The 15,019-nt window shown below is 39.0% G+C and overlaps 1 protein-coding gene across 2 annotated transcripts in view; it reads right to left on the reverse strand.

Moving 5' to 3' along the window:
* Nucleotides 1-14,718, reverse strand: part of LOC107700554 (zinc finger FYVE domain-containing protein 9-like) — a 30,226-nt gene extending 15,508 nt beyond the window's left edge. For both annotated transcript variants that reach the window (XM_016502256.1, XM_016502254.1), the window contains exons 1-6: nt 14,329-14,718; nt 5,436-5,535; nt 4,918-5,025; nt 2,474-3,960; nt 1,325-1,424; nt 942-1,118 (exon numbers count right to left, since the gene is read on the reverse strand). In XM_016502256.1, coding sequence (XP_016357742.1) covers nt 942-1,118; nt 1,325-1,424; nt 2,474-3,960; nt 4,918-4,987 — 1,834 coding nt within the window. In that variant the 5' untranslated portion in view covers nt 4,988-5,025; nt 5,436-5,535; nt 14,329-14,718. The remainder of the gene's footprint in view (nt 1-941; nt 1,119-1,324; nt 1,425-2,473; nt 3,961-4,917; nt 5,026-5,435; nt 5,536-14,328) is intronic.
* Nucleotides 14,719-15,019: the final 301 nt, after the last annotated feature.

Here is a 15,019-nt window from a genome sequence, read left to right on the forward strand (position 1 = left end):
ACCGTCTAACCCTCTAATTTCGCAGGTTTATTTTATTGTCATTCACTTTTTATCACTGTTTTCGCATCTAAGGGAAATTAAAGAGTTCATGTCCATGAATTAAGAATTTGTTCGATGTTTTAATTTGTTCCCTCATTTTAGTTAAATCATGGGTTATTTAAGGAACAAAATTAATGAAACATGGACAGTGGCCAGCAGCTGAGTCCTTAGCCATCTTCAAGAATCGGCTAAAAACCCATCTCTTCCATCTTTATTTGACCCTCTAACTCTAGCACGCTCTATTCTAATTCTATTCTTTTAAAAAAGTGCCCCTTTTAGACTTGCACTCTCTTTATTTACTAACTGCTTGTTTTCTTAAAAAAAAACTAACACTACCTTCTCTAATCTTTTTGTATTTTATCTATTTGTTTTCTTTTTATTTATTAAACAATTAACAAAAGCAAAAAAGGTCTCTAACATTAGCTTGCTGTATTCTTTTTTTCTATTGTTTTCTTTTTATTATATAATAAAAAAATAACTTGCTACGTGTACTGCGTTAAGCTGAGACTTGTTATAGCACTTGCATATCATTGCTCTTTTGTTGATTTTGATTGCTTCGTAAGTCGCTTTGGATAAAAGCATCTGCTAAATGACTAAACGTAAATGTAAGAACAAACCAAAAAAATGGTCAACTTGCTGCTCTGACATCATGTACCAATGTACAGACAAAAAGATGTTGAGACATTTCTGAACTCATTTATGAGTAATTTATGAGTGAGTTTTAGGGAATGACAACAGTTAGAAGTTAGTGCATGATTAGGCTAGGGTAAGTGAAGCTCCCACTAAACAAACTTAAAATGAAGTTTAAGGGTTGTTTAAGTGCCCTAAAACTATTTGAACACAACGGAAAAATCAAAATCAACAATCCACAAATAAACAACGCTTTATCCTACACACTTTACCTTCAGATCCTGGCTGTTTCAGGACACCAACGGGCACCATTACGGTTGGGGGTGGGGAGCAGAGTGCTCCTGATGCCTGGGCTTGTTGCAGAGGGGGAATAGTGGAGCAGTACTCAGATGGGTTGTTGGGATTTGGGCTCTGGTTGCCTCCTCCTCCCATGTTCTCCCATGCTTGAGCTAATACGTAAGACGCAGAGTTCAAAGGATCTGGTTATTCACATAGTACAACTAATTTCAAGTCTTGACTGGTTAATTTCTGTATAAAAAAGACATGTAACCAAAACTCCTATGAAGTGATTCAATCTGGGAAATTCTGAGGTACAAAAACTCCCAGTCTATAGAGGGAAATTTATAACTACTCCTATGAGTTTCATATCACTCACCATTCATAAGTGCACGATGGCAGGTAACACAAACCCTCGCTTCTTTCCTGTCCATGTACATCAGCCTGCTTTTCAGACTACAACAAGCAGCACAGAACACCTGGCCAAACACACACCACGAACAAAATATGTTTGCTTTGATAGAAACAACACCAGAAAATGAGACATCATAACAAATGAGGCATAATAACAAAACAATGTAAAGAAACTACATGAATCGGTCATGAACCAGTTGTCAGAACATCAGAAGTGGTCTAGAACAATCACACTTCTGTCAGATTATACCATTTTGCACCACAGATACATTTAATTTTCACTCTGCTCTTTCCAGTTGTTCTTTCCAGCCCATATCTGTGAAAATGTCATCAACAATGCAGCAGTTTATCACCAAGGGAAATTAAGGCGTTAGCTATTCCAGCAGTCTTGCAGTTATTTTAAGTGCTGCATCGACAACCATTTCTCCCTGAAGGATTTTGACAGTTTCACAGGTTTGGAGCTGCCTGACAATTACCCTTACTTCCTTGCAATTTTGCTCTCTCATTCTAAGTCAGCGTCCCACTAGCTGATTCAAAGCAGCTTGATTTTGGTCAAGGATGTCACATCCGACTGCTCCTCCTGAAATTTTGCCCTCTTCTGTTGAGGGTCTGTCACATTTACTAATTAAGAATGGAAGAGGGGTGCAACAGATGAAACGAATGAAGTGTAATGCAAAATACTTAAAACATAATTTGAGAAAGTACAAACAGATTGGTCTGCGGATGATTGGACAAACTTGAATTCTGCTTGAGCTTCCAACTTGCCAGAAGCCAATATCAAATTGATTTTTAATTTCTGAAGAAAACACAAGTGGTGCTTACCTATGCACTGCCAAAAGGCAAGAGTGTTGTGGCCTGTTGCCAGTGTGGTGGTTTTCAAGCATGTTGATAGAGTAGTTTTGGTAGTTACTTGGCCAAGTCAAAAGAGCCAAATCTTATCTTAAGCCTGACTGCTTAGAAAAGTAACATCACACCACTCCTCAAAAATTTGTGCAAATTAAGAAATCATGTACCTTGCCACAAACGAGTTACAGCCCGTTAGTTAAATACTTGGATAAGGGATTTGAATAAACTTGTCTTAAAAAACACCACGATAATGAACAATAGGCTTTACCTTGCCACAAGCCCGACAATGATGCCTTCTTTTAGTAAAGGTGAACTTGACCTCGCACTTCATGCAAATGGGTGCTTGGGAGTCAGGAACCCAAACAGGAGCCACTTCCCCCAAAGAGTTGAAGGGTTTCTTCAATTGCTGTCCTGCCTGAAGGTCATTGTCTGGACTCTCAGAAGGGATGAGCAAGCCAGAAAAGCTATCTCCATGCTCTCCATTCATTCGAAAGACCCCAGACTCAGTTGCTCCACAAGACGCCTCAAGGCCTCCTGTCCTACTCTGTGGCTCCAGGTTCTTGTTCTTGCCAGTGGAGCCAAATTCATTCTGGACTTGGCTCGAGAAAGGCTGGGGAATCTGCAGCTTCAGACTGACAGGCTGTTTCGGGCGGGCACCACCGTAGGGAACGCTGACAGGCTGCAGCCGGTTGTTGTTGAGTTTAACCATTCTGCCAGATTCCAGTCCTCTAAGTGAATCACAACACTCTTGTTTGCTTTCCTCCATTTCCTTTTCCTCTGTCACAGAGTCCTCCTTTGAAGGGACCGCTGACTGGCTTTGCGCATCTCCACCAAGATCCGCAATCAGACCATTGGACAGGGACTTCTCCGCTCCTGATGATTCAGACTCTCTGTGCATTCCCTCGAGGTCACTCTCTATCGTTTTCTCTTTCTCTTCCTGATTTGATGCCCATGTGTCTTTCCCTGCAATTTCATTCTCAACCAGTCCACCATTTTGAAAGGCACCCTCATGATTCTCCCTCTCACAATCCAGTTCTCCGCCATCACTCACTGATTTGTGCAAAACTGCTTCCCCTTTCTGGGGATTACTTCCTTCTGGAAATACCAGATTACAGTCCCTCATTCCGACCTCACGGACAGGTGAACCACTGTCAGACTGGCTTGCCTCCATCTTAGCACCATTATTCAAAACTGGTGGCCCATTCCCACACTGTTCCTCGAGAACAGTGAAATCTTGAAGACCACCACCACTTCCCTCGTTAGTACCATTCTGCTCCGTCTTAAACTCTCGGGGACCAGTGTCCTTAACACTTTGCTCATCCGTAACAGTTTGACATGTCTCATCTTCGTTGACCGGAAGAACGTCAGTCCGGTCACTAAGATCAGGACTAGATGGATAACCGTTTTCCAGCACCACTCTGTTGGAGGACGGCAAGTCTGGCAACTGCCCATCAGTGCTCACCAGCTTGCCAATGTTGGGCTGGGGCAGAGGAGGACTGTGAACATCTGCTGGCCGTTCTTCACTCCTGCCCTCTGGCTGCTGCCCCACCCCCTGTTTCCCATCTAACCTGGTGACCTCAGCCAAAGAGAGGCCATCTGACGTCTGGGCATCTAGAAGCGGCTTGAAGCTGATAGGACTGTCCCTTGGGCTGAGATCGGAGTGGGTCAGTGCTGGATTCAGGGAAAGGAGGTGTGATGGCGGGGCGAGAATCTGGGTCCACTTGGCATCCGAGAGAGTCGGCGTGTCTGTTTCATCTGAAAGGATGAGGAGACAGCTCATTAGCTTCCTTTTTGAGAAGATTGAAACAAACAGAAGATCAACTGAAAAATGAGGTCAGGCTAGATTGGAAAATGTTAAGGAAGTGGGCCAATCTGGTCATCGCCTTGGGATCCATCTGTCAAACTGACACATGAATGCTTTGGAATGTGGGCAGGCATTCCCTTTCTCTTACATGCGTCCAAGCATACACACACACTGCTCTCCCAGCTTATTCGCCTTTCTTCTGGGGCCGTTTAATGGTTTCGAGTCTCCTTTCACCTCCATTAATCTGTCAAGATTAGTGTCGGAGAGGGGATATACGTTCGTTCCACCGTTCAGTGGCGACACTAAGAGGGTGGCTGTGTGTGAGGCAAGTCTGTACGGCTTTTAATGTTCTTTGTGACATACAGGACAAAGCAATCAATACATTTCAAACAGTCAATTTTATATGGTTGTGCACCAGGAGATGTTGTTCCGCTTAACCCAGAACCGTGAACAAAATAACACTAATTGCAATATCCTGCTATAACTCAAATGCATATGCAACCTTAACCTTGTAAATTACATGTGCTTGACTACGTGACACCAATTAAACAGTGTTCAGGAAAATCAGGGAGAGGCAGCAGTCCTAAGGGGAAATGCTAATTCAATTGACCCCATTTACACTACAGACTGCTGCCACCAGCACAGCTACCTGCTTGTGGATGCCATGCTGTGTGCAGTTCAACCCAAGTGGCAACGTCAAACATTTGTTCTACTTCTGTTGGCACCTGTGTTACTCTGTGTTCAGTTCATTATGCTCTAATTCACCTGACTATGTGGGTTATCTGAAGATATGTAAATGTGCTGAGACAAAGTATCTTTTGTTCTGTCTAACATTACAGAAGTATGCCCTCAGAACACCTCTGACTGTCAGAGCTTTATTCTTTTTTTTATTCTAAGCATTCTCCTACCTTCGTTCTGTTCAAACTCATCCAGCACCTTGTCCAAGTTAAAGGCCTCAGCCTGAAAGTAATTCTCCATGGGTCAAGAAACTCCACCCTGCCAAGTGCCGTGTGAACCTGGAAGGGAAGTTGCCTTTTTCATGAGAACATAAATACAATATTTTCCACATGCTCCAGTAATACAGAGCACTAACAATGTAAAACAACTACAACTAGCGATTCATCATAAGTGATTTATCACAGAGCCATTTCCTCTTTAAGAGTACATGTCATGGAATAGTTTATAACTAATATAACCATCAACACAGAATCCCAATGCTCCCAATTATTTTTTTAACAAACTTTAGGTAGTACATTTTATAGTATATAACCATGTAGTCATGACATAAAATAATAATCAGCTTGTCATATCAAAAATAATTACAATATCACTGCATCCCAAATATAAAAGTATGACAGGTCCTAATAAATTGCACCATCTGATTTGTAATTAAGCTAATTAAGTTGAAAAGAAACATTATTCTCACCTGCCCAGAGGTCCTCTTCAGTAATTGCAGGTATATCTGCACAAAGGCTCCTGATAGAGCCCTTGTCTCATCCAGTTTCACACACATTGGACAGCCAAATCTGAAACAGAACAGGATGATAAGACCTCACGAATGACATACAAACTCTACTGGGTTTAATTCTTAGCCTAATGCTAAATAGATGCCTTGTGTTCATGCCTTACAGGTCTGAAATCTTCCAGCTAATCTGTTATTTTAAAAATCAGAGCATTTCCGGTACTTTGCTGAGCTTTGAAGATGGGCAAAATCAGGTGCACAAAGTTGTGGCGGACTCTGTTACACTGTAATAGGCTGTCACTGACAAAGTGGGTAACGGTGAAGGCCGGTCACACATAAGAACGAGGATTACGCCAGAGACAAGATATTCCACCAAGCAAAGGATTCTGAAAGTAGCAGACTAGACACATTTTACGCTTAGTTAAAGATGCACGCTTTGCCACACTGTCAGCACAAAGCTGGGAAGACACGGGAGGAGGGGAATAAGAAACACAGTCATGCAAACTGCTTAAGTGAGGTGGAGGAATAGGACTCCTGAATTTGCATTTACTCTTTTTTTTCTTACCCTGCTGTGTCTTAAAATAACATCTGATATCGCTTTTGACCAGAAAACATTAAAGAAAATGGTATTAAAGAGGGAAGTAACTGTAAAAGAAAACCTTAAATTTACAATACAACAATTGTTTTTCACTTGATTTAGCTTACTTCAGGTTACCAGATTCCATTAGCTGTGGAATCACAGTCACCTTTCCATATATGAAAACACAAATAAGATCCTACTCTGGCTGGCACTGCTAAACTATGCAGAGAAAGTGGCAAGTTACAGGTCAGTTTGTGTGCATCTGTGCATGGCTCATGTCTCAAATACCATTGTGCATATTTTTGCAAGGTACTTCTACATCTACAACCATTAGATTAAGTCCTTGAATTTGAGTGGTGTTCCAGGTCTTTCTTTAGGTTACGTTGTCATACCAGTAGGTGGCGACAAGGGACTGTCTTTACGAGTGAGTCATTGAATTGTACACTTAAAGTTTTTCCTTTCTCTTTGGAGTGTTACAAGCTCTTGGTGCATAAAGAAGATCTGTAAACTTGCAAAGACGAAAGTCTCAAATCCAAAGAGATATTCTTTATAAAAGTTATGCTGGTTGAAAGTCTCTTCACATCCCGATAGCAATCATTAATTTAATTGGTCCAGTGTTTCCCCTGCCATTATATTAGGGGGGCGGCCCTGCAGTCTGCATCGCGCACAGCGGAGTTCCGCCCCGATGCGCGCACACAAGTGAGCACACTCCCACTCCCACTCCCACTAGTATTTGTGAATATCAAGCCGCAAAAAGACTATTTAATAGGGCTGGGTAAAGTATAACTTTACAAGCCGTATCCTGTCTCATGTAATCGCTCAATCAGCGTTTCAGTTGCGCAAAGAAGTCAATTTAAAGTCTTGTAAACAATGTCACGTAACGTCACATTTACCTCAGAAAAAAACATATTCGGTGACCATAAACTCATTAGTCAGCCAGAAAAATAAACTGTAGAGAGGGGCATTTTGCTAAATATATGCACAATATACCATATTCATTATCATTTTTACTGTTCTTATGTTTAATTTATGTTTGAATAAATCCATCAATTTTTATGACAGCCACCATTTAAATGTTTATATTAAAAAAATAAAAAAACGAATAGAAGTAAAAATATTATTATGTAATTAACTTCATTATTTTAAAAACTTCATTAAGTGTAATTTTAGCAGTTGTAGGCTATAGCTTACAAATCAGTCAATTTTAACCTTCAATATTATAGTAATGTAGTACCAAATGACTCTCATGTATATTTTACATTAGTTGAGAGATTTTTTTCCTTAATTTAAACGGAAAAAAACAGAACAACGCGACATACATTCACATCAGTGTTAACTCAGCGGTAGAGTTACAATCACGGGACACTGCACTTATTCGCAGTCACAAAAGTACATTTTTTGCTTCTGCTTTAAAGCCTTGCCGATTAAACGTTTCATTCACGCGCTGTTCTGACATGTGCTTTTTCTGAGCGCCTACACCAGAAGCACACACACTAAACTAGGGCTGCAAGATAAATCGCATGCCATATTTAATGCGCATCTTGTCAGAAAGCCGGTTCTTTAATCAGTGGTAAATCTCCATCGTTACTGAACTAAGTTATCTTTTGCGTTAATACTGTCAAAACACACAAGGTTTACATATAGACTCAGTTGGTTATGTCTAAAATGAAAGTAAACAGTTGAGAGAAAAATGGATTCGTGCCTGTATATTAGATGCATGCAGGTCTTAAAGGGACAGTACTAAACATGCTGCCGACAGTCATTAAAGAGATAGTTCACCCTAAAATTGAATTTCTGTCATTATTTACTCAACTCACATGTTGTCCCAAACCTGTATTAATTTCTTTATTGTGCTGAACACAAAAGAAGATATTTTGAAGAATGTGAGTAACCAAACAGTAGCTGCCGACTGTCATTAAAGGGATAGTTCACCCTAAAATTTAATTTCTGTCATTATTTACTCACTCACATGCTGTATTAATGTATTATCCCAAATGTATTATCACAAACCTGTATTAATTTCTTTCTTGTGCTGATTACAAAAGAAGATATTTTGAAGAATCTGGGTAACCAAACAGTTGCTGGTCCATGAATTTGATAGTAGGAAACAAATACTATGGAAGTCACTGTGGACCAGCAACTGTTTGATTTTCCACGTTCTTCAAAATAGCATTTATGTTCAGCAGAAGAAAGAAACTCATTCAGGTTTAAAACAACTTTTGAGTGAGTAAATGATGGTATAAAAATAAAACACTATGACAGATTTGACAGACAGATGATAGAATTTATATTTTTGGGTGAACTATTCCTTTAATATTAATAAAACAACAAAACACAAAGAGAAAAATGACTCACTACTCTTGACTGAAAAACTTTAATACAGTTGCTTTAAGAGGAATCAATCTATATAGTTTTTTTTTGTTATATGATCATTTGTTCATTCAATTTATTGAATGCTCCTGATAAATACACCTACTGTACCTGAAAATAAAGCACTGTTTGTTTTATTTGTATGTTATGTGTATTTGCAATGTGTATCTTTTTTCTTATTTTTTAATAACTAAGATAAAATAATGACAAGGATTTTTATCCCCCGCTTTAGCCTAAATATCCACCATTCTTTTTTACATTTTGTTACCTTGAAAGGCTTTGTCTTTATAATAAGGAAATTACTTTGGCTGTACTACTCAGACAAAATAGTAAAATCAACATGACAAAGAATCGTGATATTTCCAAAAAAAAAAAAAAATCGTGATATGATATTTTTGCCATATCGCCCACGGGCTTCCCGAGTTTGAATCCTGACTCGAGGACCTTTCCTGATCCCGCCCCCTATCTCTCTCCAACTTCGTTTCCTGTCAGTTATGATCTGTCCTATCATAATAAAATGCAAAAATTCCAAAAAATAAATCTTTAAACCAAAAAATTACAATAATGCTTAATTATGGCCAAAAAGGTCAGAACAACAGCAGAACAATAGGAGGTTCTGATCACAAAAGACAACATTTAACCTAGATCTGACATCACTATCACATATTTAGAATTAAGAAGACCATAACTAAATCTCATGACAGACAAATACCAGTTATCTCTCTGAAAATATACCAGCTGTCCAGCTATGGGGTTATGGAAGCCACTGTTGCACAAAGTAATGTTGAACAAAGACAGAGAGGGTTACTGAGTTTACTGTTATGTTCTGTTTTCCAAAAAATCAAGTTAATTAATGTCAACATCAATCTCTTCTGGTATTGTCCCTGTAATTAGTGAGTTGGAATTTGCTTTGCCATTTAGTAGCTCATGAATAACAAGAAAATATCATACAATAATTTAAAGCCAGCCAACCAAACTCTTTGCATAAAGACTCAAGGAGTAAAATGCCCAGTGTGTGTACAACCTACTGAATGGATTGCGCTTGTATAAACGTAAGCCTTTAATTACAATCCACAACCGTTGCTTATAGATCAGTGGTTCTCAAACTGGGGTACGCGTACCCCTGGGGGTACGTGAGATGACGGTGGGGGGTACGCGAACAAAATTCTGAGTTTTGGCATTCGTTTAATACCCCAACTTAAAGCAACATTAAAACCGAACGTATTTCTGACAAGAAAAATGCCGCTTCTAATGTAAAAACAGGAAAATGGGGGTGCCGTAAACGGTCAAATACATGATATCCAATCAGCTTACCTCATTTTTTGCGGTCAAAACTGACTGCATCCACACAAGCAGCGTGCATGTGATAGGATGCCCGCTGAATATGCTGCTTTAGCAAATCACGCTGCTGTTCAATGTATCTTTAAAGTAGATCTTCACTTAATATAGCATGAAGAGCAAATACTGACACTGTACATTGAGATCGATTTACACTCTCTTCGATACAGACACACTCTGTGCGTGTTATTGTTTTCATGTGTAAGATACGAGCAAGAATGCAAATTTCCCTGAATATCCAAACGATGGCAAATCAGGGGGTACGCCGCTGTAAAAAGTTTGAGAACCGCTGCTATAGATGACTGGCAACAAACTCTTTAAAAACAAGAAAGTTTCCATTAAACCACACTGTGACTCCACCCATGCTGAAATACAACAAGCTTTGTTTTTACACTCCCAGCTAACTGCTGAAGTTCAAGTTGCACCACATAATGGACTATAGACTGAATGTATAGTGCACAGTCTAACTTTTTGGAGACAAGCTGGTTGTGACTCATAATACCAGGGACGATACCTGATTAAGATTTAATTACTCGGTAGATTATCTGAATAATACATGCACAGTCAGTGTCAACTAAGGTGCTGTATTTTTACACCTGTAAACTTAGAATGAGTAATACGGTTTTACATTCAGACATTTAAAAGTCATTTGCAATACTTTTGGGATTGCCAAGAAGTGGAATAACATTTTAGCAATATGTGCTACCACTGAACTGACACTGAACTGGCAGATGAATCGCCTTTGATTATGAACGCGATACTGCGTAGCTTGTCAGTGAACTACGGCTCTGTGTATTAAATGCTGCTCCATCTGAAAGCACGTGATGGAGATTTACTAATCACAGAACCGGCTTTACTGACAAGATGCGCATGACAATCGCATGCGATTTATCGTGCAGCCCTAATTAATAATTTCAGAAAAATCACCCAGCCTAAGTTTGCTTATAGGGATGAAGAGATTCCAAAAATGGAAATTCTGTCATTAATTACTCACCCTCATGTCGTTCCAAACCTGCAAGACATTTGTTCATCTTCGGAACACAAATTAAAATATTTATGATGCATTTCAAGAGCTCTCTGACCCTCCCATAGACAGCAAGGATCCTTACACGATCAAGGTCCAGAAACATAGCAAGGAGATCGTTAAAATAATCCACGTGACATCAGTGTAGAGGTCTACGCGGGACTGTTTTTTTAGTCCCGCTCCCGCAAGGTTCTATTCCGCACCCACCCGCTCCCGCTATACAGTATATTCACTCTGTTCACCCGCTGTCCACTTAGAATAATTTTCTTCCCGACCCGACCGTTCCCGCTAAATTTAGATCTCATTTTCAGAATCTCACATTTAAATTTCCGCTACTAAAAGAAAGAGAGATAGGCTGACAAATAAAAGTGTAGTCTGCACAAAATTGTATGTTATTTTATTCGTCTTGTCAAGAATCTTGAATTTATTAACTTTGACTTGAATTTATATGAATTATCTTAAGACACAAAATTACTCTGTGTCAGTAGCACCGTATGCGGATACGCTGTTTACGTTGTTTACGCTTTGATCTCAACGAAAACAACGTATCCATGTACATACGTTGTTTACGTATGTGATACTCTCCAAAATGGCGCTATAGGGTGACGCAGAGGCACTATAGGGTTATTCAACGAATTGTTGAATAAAGTCGTTATTTTTGTTTTCTTTGCATACAAAAAGTAAAAGCTTGTATGGCTCATCCACTATGATACAGTGAGAATATGGAGCTCACATTTAAGGAGGAAAAAACACCTCAAATTTAATTTACATTTTGGGGGCAAAACATATAATGCAGGTGTTCTCAAAGTTTACATTCAAAGGTCCGAATCTGAATTCTCATCAACGTCAGAAGGTCCGAAATAATTATTACAAAACTTTTTTTTAATAAACATGCTTATAACTTTATATAACAATTCAACTTTATATATGCTAATTATCATATTAATGAATAAAGTACTGCATTTTTATACAACTAAATGGCCAATAAAGCAGTTCTCATGTACATATTTTCTCTTTCTGAAACAGTACTTCAATGTAAGCTAAAGTCACTTCAACTGAATTGCTAAAATCTTGAATTACAACTGCAATACGCTGTTATACAGCAGTGAATGATATTACTTTATTTTATATACCATACAGCACAAACGTCCGTCTGTGTAACAAAATATGTGCATATTTACAGACGAACTACATTCATGTTCATATGCCCAGACAGTCAACAGTGATAGGTTTTTGGAAACGCTGTTTTGTACTCATTCATTAACAAGTCTGTTGTGGCTTGGTCAGTTGAATGTGCTACTAACTCTGCCGGTCGAGAAAAACCTCACGCACGCGGGGCGAAACCGGTGACATTATTCTACTGAATGAAAGCTAAAAGGTTTATCCAAAATGTCGCTAGTTGCTATGCGCTTTGTCTTCCAAAAAAGTCAGTAAAAACTGCAACATGGGTTCGTGCGCCCCTGTGTCTGTGTCTGTCTGTCTGTCTGTCTGTGTGTGTGTGTGTGTGTGTGTGAGTGATACGAGTGCACTTGAAATACGAAGTGGAGGTGGGTCCGGATCGAATTCCCTCCCGGTCCAGATCCTATCCTCCCAGACTTTGAGAAGGGCTGATATAATGCAATACAATGATGATGTACAAATAAGAGATGTACAAATAAGCCTTCCTCAAAAGCCTGTTGCATCCTGTTTGATACATTCTATCTAGAAATCATGTATGGACAATCAGTGGACATTTTAAGAATAATACTAGAAAAAGGCCTTTTACTTAAGGAAAAAGTATTAACTATCAATAAGAATGCAGAAGGCATGTAGAGGATTGCTTTCAACAGATTTTTTAGCAAAGTTTTGATCAACGTTGACAATTTAGAGGTCTTAGAAATTCACATTTCAAATATAATGCTAAAGGCTTCTTAGGGTTAAACATAGGCTTCTTAGGGTTAAACATATATTACCACATTCCTCTGACGGTTTCCTACGATCATTATCGGCACTCCCTGAATTCCCAGTAAAAACTATTCTCACAAGCATCCGCCTACATATTATTAATGTCACATGACTAAGATAAGTTTGAACTTGATCATTTTTTGTAGATTATGCAATGCTGAGATATTTCAGTGTAGTTTCACTTTTAATCAAGTACAGACTTCCTGCTATTGTTCATTTTGCAAAGCATCTTTCTGCAGCACATTGTGCCGCCAAGACTGTTGACGGGAAGCTCAGTTTGATTGCTTCCGCACTCCAGGAATGGTTTCCCTGTCACTTTCTTGCTGCTGCCTGGATAAACTTTAAGACCTGTTGTTGCATTTGATTTCACCAAATCCAAAAAAGTCGTCCAGAACATACTGCTGCATAAATTAAGGAAAAATACAACAATGCACATCACAACAAACATCTCTATTACAGGATTTTACTTTCATCTACCCTTAAAGAAAGAGAATGAAAATAGCATCTGATGAACTAGCTCTTGTTCCTGTGTCAGTGTCATATTTAAAAGAAAAAGCATTAGAAGTAGCTCAGACGTCTTTAGACAGCAGGGCTAACTACAGGGCTATCTGTTGCTGAAAGAAGCTGAAATCTGTCAACCTGTCACTGGGTTCACTGGATTTCAAAAGCATCATATCCTCGCTTCCTTAAAGCATCTCAAACAAGTGTGTAAGTCACATTAGAAAGCTGAATGAGTAACTTTAACTTCTGCATTGCAAATGTTGATTCACTCTGACAAAACAAGTACCAAACCCTTGATGACTATATACTCCCAACCTACCACGAAAAGTCAAATCTCTATATAAGCAAAGTTTAATATGACCATACGTTTTCTTGATTGCTGGTCTTTGCAAACCATATTCCTAATTGCTTTCCAAAACACTGGCAAGCTTTCTATGAAACCTGTGGTTGATTACTGCCAAAAGTTACCACTTTATTTAAAAAAAAAAAAGAAAAAATTACAAAATTTTTAACGGTATTTTATATTTGAAAGCATTAGAAATTTTGATTCATATATATTCGCTATTTACAAACAAACTCCTGAGGTTTTAAGCAGTATATGGTTAGTAATGATATGTTAATGTTGTGTGTTGTAAGTGTTACCTCATCAATAATTACTGGAACGCGTCTAATAATTATAATACTAATATAATATTAACCAGACCAAACTGTATTAGGAGCCTATATAAAAGTCACATGTTTAACCGTTTACTGGGGTTTATTCTGCAGTCTCTAAGGACTCTGTTACCGTTAGCTAACTAACATTAGCCTGTCAAATAACCCGCTCCAGTTATTAACTTTGTGCTTCACTGCGTGTGTTTACTAACCTGATTACAAGCTATTTTCACACGCTTCACAAAACATAACAACGCGTGAGCCTAAATTCATCTTTAGCAAAAACACACATTAAAGAGTCATAGTTTACAGCTTGCAAATTATCCATTTTCAATCTCGCCTGTATTAAGTAGCCTAGTGAAATGCTGTATTCGTTAGGCTTCTATAGTAAACACATCACAGATGTGATAAGCGAAAAACAGTTTGTGGGTTAATCGTTTACTCACCGGTGGAATCCCCATCATCATCATCATCATCATCATCTTCAAGCACAGTTCAGCCATGAAACTCCGCGGGAAAAATCCAACATACTTCGTGTCATATAAGCAAGCGACAATGTCTTTGACATCTGCAGGATATCTCCAGGCACAGCTAGGCCATTTTCCAGTGCTCCACAGAAGTGGAGGAAGAAGTAGTTTGTGCGACAGCTGTCGTATATCCCTCCCCCAAAGGTTTAATGGAGAAGGTTACTACGAACTGCAGCAAAGGTGAGACATTTTGGCTCAAGCTACGCTGAAGTGGTGTGAAATTCCCATGCTAGCGACTTTCATTTGAGCCAAGATGGCGTCTGTTTCTGGGGTGGTAAGCGCTTCACGGCGGGTGGCACTGGATCCAGAGGAAACATTACCGTGGGGCGGCACCCGAGTCCGCGTGACGTCGTTACGATGCAACAATGTATCGTCTTCAGAGATCGGATTCACATTGACATTTGGCAATGAACTTATGAAATAAACAGATCTTGAGCAGCTGGACAGTATTTAAGTACACATTTGTTTGATTCGATATTTCAGTTTTATACATTTTAAGCATACATTTAAGAAGTGGTTGCTGCAAATATGTAAAAGTGTCTTATAGATATAATTAAAATTCTGAATTAATTTCTGAATGTTGCACTGTCATTTGTTATTGATCATTTGT

Source organism: Sinocyclocheilus anshuiensis, unplaced genomic scaffold, assembly GCF_001515605.1.
Source record: "Sinocyclocheilus anshuiensis isolate Anshui unplaced genomic scaffold, SAMN03320099.WGS_v1.1 scaffold718, whole genome shotgun sequence".
NCBI classification, from domain to species: Eukaryota; Metazoa; Chordata; class Actinopteri; order Cypriniformes; family Cyprinidae; genus Sinocyclocheilus; species Sinocyclocheilus anshuiensis.